This window comes from Falco peregrinus, chromosome 6, assembly GCF_023634155.1.
Source record: "Falco peregrinus isolate bFalPer1 chromosome 6, bFalPer1.pri, whole genome shotgun sequence".
In the NCBI taxonomy this organism is placed as follows: Eukaryota; Metazoa; Chordata; class Aves; order Falconiformes; family Falconidae; genus Falco; species Falco peregrinus.
In genome coordinates this window covers 21,415,920-21,432,410 of record NC_073726.1, presented here as the reverse complement: position 1 = coordinate 21,432,410, position 16,491 = coordinate 21,415,920, and the positions used below count along the sequence as shown (strand labels likewise).

At 49.4% G+C, this 16,491-nt stretch overlaps 1 protein-coding gene across 1 annotated transcript in view; it reads right to left on the bottom strand.

Moving 5' to 3' along the window:
• The window catches only part of SHANK3 (SH3 and multiple ankyrin repeat domains 3), a 368,446-nt gene that overhangs the window by 57,509 nt on the left and 294,446 nt on the right, over positions 1 to 16,491 (bottom strand). Inside the window, 1 exon segment of the mRNA XM_055807431.1 lies at positions 13,340 to 13,464. Within this exon segment, the coding sequence (XP_055663406.1) occupies positions 13,340 to 13,464 (125 nt within the window).

The following is a 16,491-nucleotide window of genomic DNA, read 5'->3' as shown; positions in this document are numbered from 1 at the left end:
AAAATATCCACAAATTTATATCCATATTTGTATTTCATGTCCGTAAGTCCTGTGTGTACATGCACACATGCTCAATGTATGTATGAAATGGAAGTGTATGTACAAAGGCTGTTGTCTACATCACTAGTTACAGACTCCTCAAGGGAAAAAATGAAGGATCTAAAACCTGCCAGGCTCCGAGGAAGACAGGAGGCTGGACACTACAGATTCTGCTCTCGAGTCCTGGTCAGACAAGGAAGGGTTTTCAAAATCCCACGTCCCAATATGTCTAAACTAGTCCTAAACTGCGGCATTGTCACAGCCTGGCGCTGTCCTACTGACTCGGCGAGCCAGGTGAGCGCTAACTGCGCCGTGGTGTAACTGTCTGCACGTATTTTGTTCTGGTGCTGGGCACGGAGGGACAGTCACCTGGGTACCCTCTGCAGCAGCAACCAGATTCAAACCCCACTTCCTTCAAAGGTACCTCAATAAAGCCCATCGCTCTGCATGACTGCCTGAATCTTTGCAGTTTGAAACCTTCCCTCAAGAAAAGACGTGTCTTTGTGCTACTGCATTTCACCCAGCTACACAACACCGCAACAGCCACATCCCCCTTTCCTTGCCTTCTAAAGATAGTAAAGATAGTAAGCAGAGCATCTTCACAATGCATTGTCCACAAGCACTTTCAAACCCTGGCCGTGTGTATATCCCAGGACTGAAGGACAGACATGCTTCACCTCAGCAGCATCTCCAGTATTTGTTGACACAGGGCTGTCTGAATGTGGCATAAAGGGGCAAAGCCCACCTACTCTTATTGTTCTGCCAAACCTTTCAGTTCCGAGTGAAAGAGCCCAGATGTTGTGACTGTGCACTGCATGCCAAATTCCTAGGAACATGCCAGCAGTCACCTTCGTTTTTCCTTCAATTCACTTACCTATGTGCACCCTCATTCAGCGATTCATGCCACACAGCAACACCGAAGTGAAGAGGTGACAACAGCAGGGCGAGTTCCTAGCTGGGGAAGTGACAGCACTGTTCTCTCCAACCCTGTCTCACCTAGAAGTTGCAGCACTAGCAATGGTGTTACCTGTGGTACGCAGTGAACTCCAGAATGGAGACACTTCCCAAAGGCAACCTGGAGGACAACCGAAGCCCTGCTGAAATACGCCTGGAGGGCTGCTGGCAGCTCCACCTCAGGTACCAAAACCTTGTCCTGTGCTGCTCTCCAGTAAGACTGTCTCTGCACTTGGTTACTGCCTCCTCAGCCACCTCTGCTGCGGAACACCAGAGGCACAGGGGTCTGCCTAACAGATCTTGTCAAATGGATACAGAAGAACAAAATGCATTTAAAATGGAGAGAGCTCTCCCTTGGAAGAACAAAATTCAGGAAAGAACAGAGACGCAATTCAGAGGCCACCTTGGCTAAAAACCTCCAGTGGTTCTGCTAGGTGACTTTGTGCTGGGAAAGAGTGAGGAAGAGCACGTAGGTCTTTTGCTATCTACCCCAGCCCATGTTATTGTCATGGGGAAGGCTGTCACCAGACATGGGACAAAGACACTGTATGTGGCAACCAGAAATACTGTCCTGGAAGGTTTGCTGCCTGCCCTCAGGTTTGCCAGTGTTGTGGAAAGATTGTGGGACTCCCCTGCCCTGATTACTACCCCTTGTTGCTCATCCAGGTGGGTAACAGCGATACACCCATGACAAACCCTGAGCAGCTCAAAGGTGACTGCAGGGCTTTGGGGTCAAGGGTGACGGAGACACAGCAAGACTGTGTTCCAGCTGTGTTCTCCACAGAGCCTGCCCCCAGTAACTCTTCTGTTTGAAATGAAGACCCACTGTGAAGTGCACACATCTGCCAGATTGATGCCTGGCCATGCAGCGGATGCTGCAGGCTGCGATTCAGCTTCCTTGATCCTGGTATCTCGCTGGAGGATGATGGAAGACTACCAGGAAAAGAAAGACCCTGTGTAACTATGAGAGGGAAGAACACCTTTGCAACCATGCTTACTGATGTGGAGAGAAGGGTTTTAAATTAGGGTCATCAGAGAGTGGGGACCTAAGCCCAGAGATAAGAGAGGAAGGTATGGAGGAGGTATGCCAGTAAAGGTCCACAAGAGGACATTCATTTTCTTGTCCAGAGGACTGGGTATTCAGACCTTCCTTCGGTTCACAGAGCATGGACAACAAACATGAAGAACTGCAAGCCCTACTGCAGTCACAGGGCCATGATGTGGTCTGACTCAGAGACTTGGGACAGCATGCCTTGATCAAGATGTGGCCACAGCTGCCTACAGGGTGTTCAGGGAAGACAGGTGGGGAGGAAAATTGTCTCCGTGTGATGGAGCTCCCAACTGCACAGAGCTGCAATGTAGGAGCACAGACATGCCTTCTGAGAGTCTATGAACCTAGGCTATGAGCAGGAGGGATGCTGGGTCTGTTACCATCACCCAAGAGGAGGTGGTGGGTGTGGTTGTCCATCAACAAATACTGGAAGTCTTGCAAGCCTTCATCCTCTCCAGGATTTCAATGGTCCAGACTTCTGCTGGGAAGGAAATGGATCACTGGCCAGGGAATCCACGAGGCTCCGAGACTGCTGGTGACAATATCCTAACACAAACACTGGCTGCTAGAGGTGACCACCTGCTTGACTTGCCCTGCTTTTTCCAACAGGGAAAAAACTGGTGACAAATGTGGTCAACAGGGCAGCTCAGGTTGCAGCAACTGCGAGGTGGCTGCACTGAGCTCCTGGAGGAAGGCTTGAAAGGTGAGTAGCAGAGCTGGGATCCTGAGGTTCAGGACAGACTTCAGCTTCCTGAGAAGCAGCCCAAGAGGGAAGAGGGTGCTGGTCATTGAAGAAAAATTTCTGAGATCTCAGGAACAACCCACCCACCCTGTCATTTAGGAAGACCGGGTATTTTTGCAGGTTAGTGTGATAAGGTATCAAGCTTCTTAATGAACTTAATAAACTGCAAGAAGGAGAAACACTGACAGGTACGCAAACAATAAAACCAATGCTCAAGCACCAGGGACAATATCAGGAAGACCAAAGCCCAGCTGCAGCAAAGACTTTCAAAAGACGTTAAGCAGAACAAGGATATCTTCTAGTGGTACACTGGCACCAAAAGGAAGTTCAGGGAAAATGCGAGTCTGCTGATGTAAAATCAGTCATGGAAAATACAGACATGACCAAAGTGTTTAATTTTGGTTTATGCTTCAGCGTTCATGGATAAAGCATGCTCCAGATCTCGAAGTGTAGTGGATAATGTAAGATGGGCAGCTACTAGTGGGGAAGCAACAGGTTGGGGACTTCTTAAAAGGGCAGCTGCATCCATTGGAGTAGGTTGAGAGGGGGACCACAAAAATGATCAGTGGGATAGAACACCTCTCCTATAAGGAAGAAAAACCTCCTCACAGAGAGGAAGGCAAACTGCATGCTGGGCAACATAACACACAGCCCGGTCAGCAGATTGAGGGACATTATCACCCTTTTTACTCAGCACTGGTGAGGCTGCACCTGTAACATTTTTCAGTGTTCAGTTTTTGGCCACTGAGTTCAAGAGAGATGGGGAGAAATTGAAGAGGTCCAAACCCAGATTGCACGACAAAAAAAAAGCAAGCAGTCTACAACTGCTCGCAGGGCACTTACAGAGATGGCAAAACCAAACTCTTCCTGGAAGTAGCAGATCATGTAGTGAATGTGGCCAACAGCTACAAACTGTGGTTTGGGAGCTTCAGGCTGGATTCGGACTTCAGCAAAACCAAATATCTCCCAGGAGCGCAGTGCAGCCCCAGAACAGGCCACCCAAAAGTCTGCAGCACCACCATCCTGCAGAAGGTTTCTAAGGCTTGGCTGGACAGATCCACAGCTGACCTAATGTAGTCCTTCTCAGAGAACCCTTCCAACTAGCACTTCTATGACTGTACAGAGAAGAGAACATACAGCTGTGGGTTCAAAAGCTGGCTCAGGAGGATAATCAGCCCAAACTTACGGTTTCACTGTAAAACAGAGGAATTCATTGATAGAAAAACCCTCAAAGATCCCCAGAGAGCCCTCACAAGGAGCGATGGGACAATATTCTCTCCATTTTCCCACCAAAAGTTATTTGGAAACTGTACTGAGACACATGCTTGGGGAACTATGGAGAAAATCCCTCCATTTTAGGATGTAAAAAAGACTCATCTCATGTGTAACAGGAACACAAGTTTCTACAGTGGATAAGGATTAGACTCAGGCTGAAAACAGGGCCCACCAAGGCACAAAAACCCATCTGCTAATTGTCTTTCTGTTATTAAAAGGAGTATTTCTCACAGGAAATGAACAGTCTCCATCTGACATCTAGGCCACTGACAGAAAAGCTGTGCAGTTTCCAGAGGCATCTAAGAAAAAACATCTGGGAGACTGGAGATGCTGCAGAAGTGCACTGGGAAGCCAAACAGAGGTAGCTGCAGTGATAGGGGGAGTAAAAAACCTGCATGTTCGTGGCAGAGACTGGTCATGTCCTGCCACCATTGAAGGTATGGCTGATGGAGGCATCTCTAGCAACACAGTCACAGTATGGCTTTCAGGACTTAACAGAATAAAGCCAGGCCTCCACGTGTACCACAAGGTCTGGGGTATGGTAAAACACTCTCGCCTACAGCCATATGGCTCAACACACCTAGATGTGATGGGCTCCGCAGTGATGAACCAGAGGAAAGTCTTAGAGCTATTTAAGTTCCTGGTCCACCATGAACTGGCGATGACTTCTGTGAGACAGATGGACTGCAAGTCAGCGCCCTGGACACAGAGGGTACAAACCAGATCTCTTTTTGAGGCCAAGGAAACACCATGCTCAAAATCATGTTCAAAGACTGAATCTACAAATGAAAGCACTGTGTCCAGGAAAGGCTTCCTTCTCCTGTGTCTGCTGCTGGAGGACAGCAGAGGACAAACTCACAGCAATCTCAGTGTTACTTTGGAGTCTGCAGAGAGATTAACAACTCAGAGCATACAGACACCACAGAATTCTCTGACTTCATGTTGAAGAGGCATCACTGATTTGTTGTCAAGGCTTTGCCACCCATAAACCAGAGAAGTATCAGTGGCTGTTGCACACACAGCTATACCCATAGTGTTGACAGCACTCAGACTCCAGCAGTTCCTTTGAGAGAAACCCCTGGCAGCACAGAGAACAAAACCCAAACGCTCCAAGCTGCCGCTCCATGCCTGGTATTTCTGACACACAGTCCTATAAAATAATGTCCCTTTTGCCAAGAAACCACAGTGCTGGGATTCACCTGACAGAACGTGCTGTCCACAAAATGGGCACCTACACCAGGAAAAGTTGCCCTGAGATCCCTGTCTGGTCAGGGGAGAGCTAGTCAGCGAATCCACCACATCTGTCACATCTTAAGGCAAACCCCAGGCTAGGTCAGATGAATTCACTACTCCCCGAATTCCATCTCCATGTTTATTTGGCCTCCACAGGCAGAACTGGCAGACTAGACACAGGTAGGTGCAGGCACCCAGGTAACTGAAGCCTGAAGTGAGATGAGATCAATCCCACTGTAGATATCTACCAAAGGCTGTGTACTGAGATCAACTGTGGTGTTGCAGCAGCCCTGTGGATTGCAGGACCACAGCAGTATTTAGGAAATTGAAGTGTCCCACAGATAGCTGGCACCTGGATGTTGAAATGTGAACAAGAACACTAACAAGCCGGTGTTAACGAAGCCAACCAGAGAAAAGCTGCCACTTGGCTTCACGTTAGAGCTGTTCTCCAACCACTCTGCTCGGAGTGCATATGATGGAAATGCAGCTAAAAGAGATGCTGAGTAAACTTTGAGTTACTTATCTAGCTATTTCTATACGTAGAAATACTGTGGGAGAGAGGGTGAGGGGTGGTGATCTCAGCACTGGAAGATCAAGGACAAAGCTTGATGCCTCTGATCCACCTGCCCTAAGCAAGCAGAAGCCCTGGGAATTTTCTGTCCTTTCTCACTGCTGGCACAGCCCATGTCAGCCAACACAACAGGCTAGTCTGCCCATGGCTGATCTGAATCACACTCATGTAACAGATGGGGAAGGTTAGTCACCAGGAAGAAAGGGCAGCCTGCTTATCGGTGATGAAACCACCACCTTTCTTTAGAAGGTCTGATGATACAAACTAACTTCACTTGGTTCATGTATTTGTTTTAGCCTAAGAATCTGCAAAATAGGATCCTTTGGTTGCTCAATCAGCAGACAACAAAGATGCCAAGTGGTTACTGCTGGAGATTCACCCGGACTTCTTTTCTTGAAACCCAGGCAGATGCAGATTTTGGAAGTCTCTGTGCTTTTGCTAGGTAAATGAACAAAGCAGTGAGCATGCCCATCAGAAAGCACAAGCAGATGTACAGTTTGAGCCTGACAGAGCAGCCACGGAGAGGTCAAAAAAGGAAATGGCGAGGCAGGGGTTACAAAGTAAACAAAGGGGTTATATAAAGTAAATTAAACACAAAAGGCCAAGAGCAAGCAGCAGTTCATGGGAAAATGCTGAAGGGCTGCAAGACAAATGCAAGTAACTCGACCAGATCCCCTTGCAGACCCTTGCCAATGTTCTGCCTGTTTTCTGCCTTCAGCCAGCCCAAAGCTCAGCAGTAAAGCAGGAAGCCTCTGTCCAGGCTCCTAACAGAGAGAGGCACAAAGAGGAAAGAGGTGCAGGATGCAATCTCTCTGCCCTCTTGTGTGTTATGCAAAATGACCTGAGCATCCCCACTGTCTTGCAGGCTTTATTCTCCTTGAGGCAGAATTCCCTCCCTGTGGGCATAGCACTAATCAGGTCAGGACAACCAGGTCTGGGCATCTGACAGCTCCCCTACAAGCTTACCATCTAGGCAGTACACAAAATCTTCAGTAGTAATAAAACTGGGATCAGATTTCCATACATTGCAGCAAGCAGGGGCTGAGTCAACACAAAAAGCAGGAGATTTAGCACCAGTGACCACTCCACATGGTTTGCTGGGATTAAAAAATGAACCTCTTTACTCCAGTATGAAGAGAAGGCTTAAGTATCTAGACTTCCTGAGAGAGAGGATTTGAAGCATGACAAAAGAGAGAAGAAAAAGCAACAAGTCCAGAAGGTGAGAAAAAAAGAGATGGTATCTCTGCAGAAGGAGAGGAAGGGCCAGATATTCCAGTCTATTATGGTACTTTAGAGCTAAAACACTTGGAAGACTGGGGTCTTGGCTGGTGTAAGGGCCTTGGCTTTAACTGTGAGGGCAAAATTATAAACGTGCTTCTTCTGATGCTTTCATTTCTGTTGGTAGGTGGCATTGTAGGATTGAGGTTACATCTCTCCACAGCTCCTGGCTCCCTCTGCTACAGCTCAGAGCCAGAAGACAATCCAAGGTGGAGAAGCATAAGGATGCTGGGCAGCCTGGCAGCAGGGATTTCCGTTAAAGCTGTGATTAGCCGGAGATACATTCCAACAGAGAGGGGTGAGCAGGCAGTAGCAGCTGCAGAAGGGATGGGTTGTGATTAGGTGGATTAGGCGATCAAAGGCTAATCACCACAGTCATAACAGAGCAGAGCCACAATGAGAGCTGGGGGCACCCCTATGACCTGATCAGTGTCAGTGGGGCACCCTGGCTCAGCTACCCCAGGCCCCCTGCAGCAGAGGGACAGTCCCTGCTCTGTGTTCCAGACCCACGGGATAAGCTGATGGGAGAGGATCTCTCCAAGTCACCCTGCAGACTGAGGGCAACTACTGCCTCCAGGGGTATGGGACTCATTATGGGATGCCAGAAAGTGCATTCTGGGACTGTGCCAGACCTACTGAGATGCTCGGTGCAAGAACAAAGGCAAGAAAAGGGAGGGATGATGAATCAGGCAAGAACAAGCACAGGAGAACAAAGCACAGGGGTGGAAGAGGCCAGCTGAATACCAGGTTGCTGTCAGTCCGCTTGCCTGGCTATGCCCTGCGCTCGGCCACCACAGTCTGACATGTCTTGTCACTGCACTGCCTCTGTTGCCATCCTTCTGGGTGAGGGTGCGCTCCGTACTGTGTACCTCTGTGTGCATGTGCATGAAGGTATAGCTGCCAGCAAGTGGGGAAAGGGCTGTGGGTGGTAGAGTCCCATAGGTGTTGGGGTGCCAGCAGCTCTGGAGACCGGACTGCCTGCGTATCATATGTCGATGCATGTGTAGGTGCATTTAATTTGTGTGGAATCATCAAGCTGGACTGGCCAGTGAGTAGGATAAGAGGCTTGGAGCCAGGGATCAGAGAGTCATAGACCTGGGGCAGATACTGGAAAGACTGGGGGTCTGGGAATTTCTGCTGGAGGGACCAGACTGACCAGTGGGTTTGAGAGCTACTGGTAAGGCCCAGTGTCTGGAGCAGCTGCCAGGGACACTGGTTTGTGTTTGTGCGTGCCTGTGCATTAGGCAGCTGGGGAGACCCAGGACTGGAAACCAGCTGGCGGACAGACCAAGAATCTAAGGCCTGGGGAATCCTGTGCACGCGTGTGTCAAGAGATCCAAGCACCAGTAAGTGGGTCTTGGAGGTTTACATGCTCAAGATGCCAGCAACTTGAGGGGAGACTGGGGGAGCTAGGGGCCAGCTACTGGGCAGACTGGGGGTCCAAGGCTAGCTACTAGAGGGATCCATATTGTATATACATATGCATATATGTATACATTCTCTTCTGACAGGCTTTCATTGTGATCAGTTGGGGAAGAACAGGGTCAGGTCATTTGTGCTGTTTGTGTTTGCATGATGCTGTGTTTTCTGATCCACGTGGCAGGCTGTGTGCTTATGTGTATATTGTGCTATGTGCATGTGTCCCCATTGGGAACGCATGTTCCAAACAGGGGAACATGGAGAAAGTATCAGGTGAGGACACCAATGCTCACCAAATGAGCATCCTGAACTCCATACAGCCATCCCATGGATCCCACTGGCAAAGCCACCCCAACCTGCCAACAAAGCAGGCTCAGCTGGTCCAGGCCAGTCATGCCCTCCATTCATACAGAAGGTGCTGCAGAGAAATGGAAGGCTAAAAGGCTGGGGCAGCTGCATGGCACAGCAGGCTTGGCCAGAGGGCTGGGATGTTGCAGTTTCAACACCGTACAAGTCAGTCAGGTCCCGTACTACAGTTATTGTAGGTTGGTATTAATTAATGAAACAGCTTCAATGCTAAATGCTGAATTTGCCTGAAGCTCTGCTCCCGTGTCAGGGGCAGATTCCCCTCTGCAGGTCTCCTTCTCTGGGTGATCTTTGCTGTCTCTTTCAAGTCACCATCAGTTGGACTCCCAGGTCTAACCTGTCAGGTAGCTCTGCTCACTCCTCGTGACAATGCCCCACAGAAACACATCTCACTCCTTCCTGCAAAGGGGAGCCTCGCGGAGGAACGGGAACTGCTGGAGCACCCACCGGACTGCCTCCAGCACCCATGGCCACCCCTCTCCCAGCTGCTGAATTAGTGTGAGGAAGACTAGGGCAGGTCAGGACTTGCTTGGAGCTGTAAGCAGTGTCCCTGCCACCTGTCCTTGCATGAAAGAGCCATTCTGTGGTACTGGAGGAGATGCTCCACACCACCGGACAAGGTCAGCTCTCACAAGGTCAGTTTAGTGTCACTAAACACTTCTCTGCCTGCAAACATGTCTCAGGGCTTTCCACCTGTACTTTGTTATCTGAATTTGCTAACTCCAATGTGAAAGCAGCTTACATGTATCTGGCTGTCTAGCACTGATCTCCAATACCAAGATATCTTTAAAGCTAAAAAACTAAAGATTAATTGCAGCAAGAGATGGTCTCAGGCTACAAGTCACAAGGCTAGAAATGAAGTCTCAAACTTAAAATGCCCATGCACCTTCTACCCAAATTTAACACCTCTCTAATCCACACGCTTGCACAGGATGATCAAAGTGGTCCCAGACCTGTACAAGGCTTCAAGCTATAACACATCTCCCTTTCCTAATACTGCCCTCCAATGTGGCTGTACATTAAGGCAAAGCTGCTGTGCTCATTCTAAACCCACCTCCAGCTTCCCTTCCCAAGGAAACCGCACATGCTTATTGCTCCACTTGCCAAAGACTTAATGATCATGCAGCCACAAGGGAAGTCAGCTCAGCTGTCTGGTCCCAAGGGAATGGTAACCCGCTTAGGGCAGGTTATCGGCTAAATACATTTATTCCGCAGTTGAACATCCAAACTGGGAGGGAGGGGAGAGGGCCTGCAAGTCTCAGCCAGGACAAGGCTGCTCCACTGCAGCACTAACCTGCTCCTCACACACTCCATGACTTTATATGCCTTTAATATTCTTCCTTGCTTTGTAATGATACTATGTATCAGAAAAAGAATCAGCTCTATAACCATTTTATCAGATTTATGACAACTGGTACTTCACTGGCTTTCTTTGGAGGCTGCAGAAGACACACCAACAGCACAAACAGCATTGCTGGCAGCAGGCTATTTGGGTCATGCAGCCTTTGCCAGCACCTGCCTGCTCGCAGCTTTTGGGGGACTTTCTGGCTGTAAGATCTGTGCCCACGCGCAGGATGGACAGAGCAAACGGCCCCACTGGGAGCTGCTCCCTAGGAGGTTTGCTGCAAGTACGGAGGGGAAATCTGGGCCCCACTAACCACAGAAAGAAGACACAGAATCACAGAATCATTTAGGCTGGAAAAGACCTTTAAGATCATCAGGTCCAACTGTTAACCCAGCACTGCCAAGTCCACCACTAAACCATGTCCCTGAGCACTGCATCTACATGTCATTTAAACACCTCCAGAGATGGCGACTCCACCATGTCCCTGGGCAGCCTGTTCCAGCACCTGCCAACCCTTTTGGTGAAGACATTTTTCCTAATACCCCATCTAAACCTCCCTTGGTGCAACTTGAGGCTGTTTCATCCTGTCGCCTGTTACTCAGGAGAAGAGACCAACCCCCACCTTGCTGCAACCTCCTTACAGGTAGTTGTAGGGAGTGAGAAGGTCTCCCCTCAGCCTCCTTTTCTCCAGGCTGAATAACCCAAGTTCCCTCAGCCACTTCTCACAGGACTTGTGCTCCAGACCCTTGTCCCTCTGTAGAGCTGAACAGGGTGTGCTCTTCCCATTGCAAGTAAGCCCAAGTGCCAACCTGTACCTCTGCTGTGAGGTCCTCAGGCCTGGCTCCCCCCTCCCCTTCCCCCTGTGGCTCACTGGCCACGGGATTCCCCGTGCTCCTGGCAGCACATGGCTCCACATCTCTGCACGTTGGCTGTCAGCCCTCCCACCTGCCCTGCTGCAGCCAGCTGCGTGGGCATGGCACCGTGCGCAGGACTCCCTGCCTTGGACGAAGGGCCCACCACAGCCAGTGCCTCAGCACGGACACACCACAGCCAGTCCCTGCTTCAGGCACAGGGTTTCCATCAACTACGCATTCAAGGTCAAGTCCATCACTGTGTCTGAGGTACTTGCTCCTGAGAAAGCGCAGCTAGAAAGATCCCACAGAGCAGTGATGGAAGCTCCAGGGTGCCTCAACCAACTGCCTGGTATGGTTGTGAGGACCACCCCTGGAAAACAGAGCATTTTTCAGTGTGAGCTTCAGACTGCAGAGAGATTTGCAGCAGCTGAGCTCAGCAAAGCCTCACCACTGGCCCAGGAGCACTTCCACAACCAGTACAACTTCACACATCCACCCGCCAGAAGCATGCAGCTCTGCTTGCCTTACACCACGCACAGCCACAACCTACACCACACCACCACCACCACATTGGACCAGCGTCATATACTGCATTGCTGGATTTAAAGCCTTATGATTTTTGCACGTGAAGATGCAAGAAAGCAAAATCCCACAGGATGCCAGCCCTTCCTCTGACTGTACAGACTGCCTGTTCAGCATGCGCTGCTCAGCACTTGCTATGAGGAGAGGCCCAACCACTCCGCCTACCTCAAACCTTCACACAAAGGTTCCCTTCCCATCCCATCTAAGCACGGATGGTGTCAATTCAGCCTCATTCCACCCCTGCTGCCACCCCCTTGGAAGGGGCAGGATTCACCTCACATCCCTTCCTGCACGGACTGTGTATACACCTCTGTTTGAAACAAATTCTCTGGGATCTCTTTAACAATTAAGGTACAGAAACGAGCATCTTGACCGAGTGATCCACCAACACTTTAACCACTTCTCAGCTGCCTTATTGTAACGGCCTTATCTCCGGCTTTAAGAAATGCAGACTTGGCCTATTCATACCATATCCATTTGGCATGGATTCTGAACATAATTTTCACTTGCAAGTTATGTCTCCTGCACCTTCCTCCTATAGAGAGAAGAGTCCCTATAAACACTAACAAATCAATGTTATTGCTCTCTTTTAAATCGCTCCTTAAAACCATCCTCTGTTGCATTCACTACAAGATGAAGCAGCTGATATGCCAAGACTGCTCCCTGCAGCGTCAGCTCACTGTCCAGAGGCAGTGAGCATCAGCACGGGAGCATCCCATTGTCCCTGTGCTGGGACCCAGCTGTCACCACCTGCTCTGTGCAGGGGCTGTGCGCCATACAGCACATATCACAGTGTTGTCCTGACCTGTCGCTGACATTATGCGCATACACTGATACAAATAAGAACATAATAATAATAATGATAGTAATAACAACAACGACAACAATAATAGTAATAAAATAATAATAATGCCAAGCTGTGGGAACAAGCAAGTGCTGTCACTGCTGGAGACCTGCCAGCCAGCTCCAGAGTCCTACCCCTGTGCTCTGGGGAGATTGCACCTCTGTGTCGCCTCGCTGTGCCTTGCTGCTGAGCCCTCTGGCCACTTGTTCAACGTGAAGCTGCCAGTGACTCTAATCCTGGCTTTCCTTTCTTTTAAACATGCCCAGGAAAATCCAGTCAGCTGTGGCCTCAGAGCAGAGTGAAGGCAGTACAGAGCCCCCGGCATCGCCCTCTTGAGAAAGGGAAGGGGCCAAAGGGGAGATACAAGAGCAGAGCTCTATGTACCCAGTCAATGTAATCCTTCTTTCTAGATCCCCAATACTTGTGCCACATTGGGTAAAAGCTGTAATAAGTATCAGTACAAAACAATCCTGATTGGCCTCCAGAGAAGGCATCTAATGAATCTTTTCTCCAACCTCCATTTTTCCCATAATTTCAGTCAGCAGAAGGGAACCTGTCAGCTCATATTCTAGCACAGACAGCATGTATCTGTTTGAAATTATTGTACCTGAAGTACATTTTTTCATCAAGGTATCTAGGCAGCAGGCATTTCAGGAACAATTACCACCCAGCTCCCAAAGCACTTTATAAAGGAAAATAACTTTATGCAAACTGTAGACCCTTGCCCTGCAGACCAAGACGCTGCTGGCAGCCATTGGTCACTCTCCCTGCCGCATCCGGGCTCACCTCGATCAGAAAGTCTCCTGTGCGAAGCCCTGCTCTCCAAGCGACACCTTCCACATCCACTGATTCCAGGTACTGGAGTGCAGGGAAGGCTGGGGTTGGGGTGAACTCCTCAATTGGGGTTTCAGCTGCAAAACACAAAGAGAGAGAGATTGAGTGTGGCAAAAAGCAACCAAAAGGTGGACAAGAATGTTCAGGAGCCTAGGAAAATATCTGTACATTGGTTCAGAAAGAACACGTATGCAAGGCTTAGCTTGACATCAACGCAGGAACCAGAGGTAATGCTACATATCTACAGTATTCATCAGCTTTAGACTCTGAGAGAGCCCCAGAGCCTCCTGGACATGTGTGACTCCCAGAGTCACATATATTCCCACAAGGTCCCTAAAGCCTCATCCACCTCCCAGTACCACAGACAAAATGAGGACATCTATGAACAATGCCAAGAGGGGAAGAACTCACTCCTTCCATGTCTACATTTGCGTTAGCAGCTCCAGGCCTTTTTCCTAGTCAGCAGAGAAAAAGCCATGTGCACCATTCACCTGAGCTGCAGACATGGCACCTGCTTCCAGTGCCCCAGACTGGTGCCCCTCTCATGCTGGTCCTCTACAGGAGACCATTAGCTCAGGAGCAGAGAGCCACTGGTTGATGGACATCAACATTAGTCATATGAACCCCATTCTCCATCAGTGAGATATGAATTGCATTCCTGGTTGGAAAACCTGCTCTCACCCTCAAAAAGCCCACCATTTCCAGGGAAGGGACTTTCTCAGATGGACCCAGGCAGCACGCCTACTTTATCCAGCTCCAGCACATCTTGCTTCACTGTCCATCCAGGATGAAGTAATTTTGCATGGGGAATGTCCTACTTACAGCAGAGAGATGCCCATGTGATGTATGCACCTTGTGCGATGCGACAAAGGAACAAGCTTCCTTTGCCTGTTTATCAAGGGCAGATCTGCAGATGTTCAGAAACACCCAATCCATTAAAGAAGTTAAGCAGAAAGGCCACAGCTACTTTTTATGTGCTGGCCAGACTCCGCTCACCCGAAACTGCCTGCAGTACCCTGATGGGTTGCTGTCCTCAGCACAGAATATATCACTGTGGCTGTTTCAGGGGCTGGTCACAATGCTCTGAGAAGATTTTTATTGCAAACAGACCTGCTGCTTGTGTAGCTGCTTTTGGGCAGAGGGGATTCACGTCTCGCTAGACAAGACCATAGCATTGGATCAGTGAGGACCTCTTCACTAGGCCTTATATGACACCTGAAGCTCGAGACATCCCTTTTCTAATGGCATGCAATCTCATTACTTGCTTTCAGGTGTTATCAGGCAGGCAGCTGTTCTGAATAGCTGGTGCCACAGGTGAGGGAAGAGAGAAGTTACCTTTCCAGGAAAAGTGCTGCTTCTTGGCATTACGACACCTGGGCACTGACTTGTGTAGCCTTCCAGAGAGCAGCATCTACAGGGTCATTCCAGCTCTTCCTCCACTTAGTGGCAGTCCCAGGACTAGCGAGGGGACTGTGCCACCTCTGGTGATCTGTGCTACACTGGTTCTGGAGCTGTTCTCAGCTGGAGGCAGCCTCAAAGATGAAGCTGAAGATGGGCTACCAGATACTGGAGTATGCAGCAAGTGAGGGAGTTGGGGGGTGAAGGTGCAATCCTGAAACCACCTGTGCCAACTACTCTGTATTCCCTGCCTGCAGAAACAAGAGACTATACTCCACGTCACCTGACTGTCACCGACAAAGAAAATTATTGATGCATTAGCAGTAAGGGGCTGAAACCCCCAGACACGCTCTGACAGATGTGCACTCTCCTGCCAAGCGTGATACACACCGGAGGGTCAGTGAGTGGGTTTTTCTCCTGCTCTCCCTGGGACAGCCCCTTTGTTCAAGGCTAGCTGTCAAGTAACAATCGCAGCTGTACAGCAGAAGTCCTCTCCTGCAACAGCAATACAGCAGTTATTCCGCTGAGTAGCTCTTGAACACACTTAAACCACCAGGAGGAGATGAGGCTAACAAGCCACTGTTTTGCTAAATGATGCAGCATATGTCATGCACCAAAGATGCCAGCGCCTGAAACATCCACGTTTGGGTTGCTGACCAGTGGCTGGCCAACAGCACGGCACTGCCACTTGCACAGCATCAGTTTAAAAGTGCGATGCAGAGTTCCTGGCACCAGTGGCGGTGACGTGGACTATCTCAGCCCCCTGCTCTACGCAAGCACTAAGTTTAGGTCTAGTGGTCTTGACTGGGGTGCATACAGATTCCTGGCAAATGGTGTATGTGATGTTGTGATGCGTTACTTTGCATGACTTTCTCTAAAGTGTAATTAATACAGGAGCATGAAGAAGGGCCTGCAAACCAGCACCAAGACCAGCACAAGGGACTCTCACAGTCTGGCTGTGATAGCTCGTACTGTCCCTGCCTCGAGCAGAGTAATTCTCACATGGGTAGGGGAGAAGCTGAAACTGGGTGGTAAGAAATGCAACAGCGAGGCCACGGTTGCATGAAACAGCTGTCTCAGATGCAGAGCTCAGGAATTCTAAAGAGAGACACGCTCCCCAAACCCTGGCCAGGCTGGCAATTTCAGAGCCAGGTGAACCAAAGGCTCTCACTCAGGGCTTTTCAGTGGATTGATGGAGGTGTCTTTTTCTCACAGGAATCTTTAGTCTGTGCAGGATTCACTGTCTCATCTTCATTCGGAAGAGCCATTGGTAAAAGGACACTCTTTGCTAGTGTAGGGACAGCTCTGAGCAGGATGCACTGAAGGATCCAGGCTAACTTTCTAAGAAATCAAACACCAAATGTCTTCTTTAGTGGCTGGTGATGCTTGAACAAACCATTTGCCTTAAACACATGCAAAAAGCACGTCAGAAAAAAACGTGATTATCTAGTCTGATATCATGCATGACAACGGCCAGAGCCTTCAAGAAAGGTCCCTGCAGGTCTGCCTCACCTCAGCTGATGTATGCAGAAAGCATGGTTTAGTTTTGTTAGCAATATAGACAGTGATGTACTGTATCAACAGGCCTAGGTAAATTACTTTTCACTCTAAGTCAGTGGTCCTCGAACTTTAACCAGGGGGCCGGCACGCGGATGAAGTAGCAGGCAGCCATCTGCGGCTGCTTGGTTCTCCCCCCCCCCCCCCGC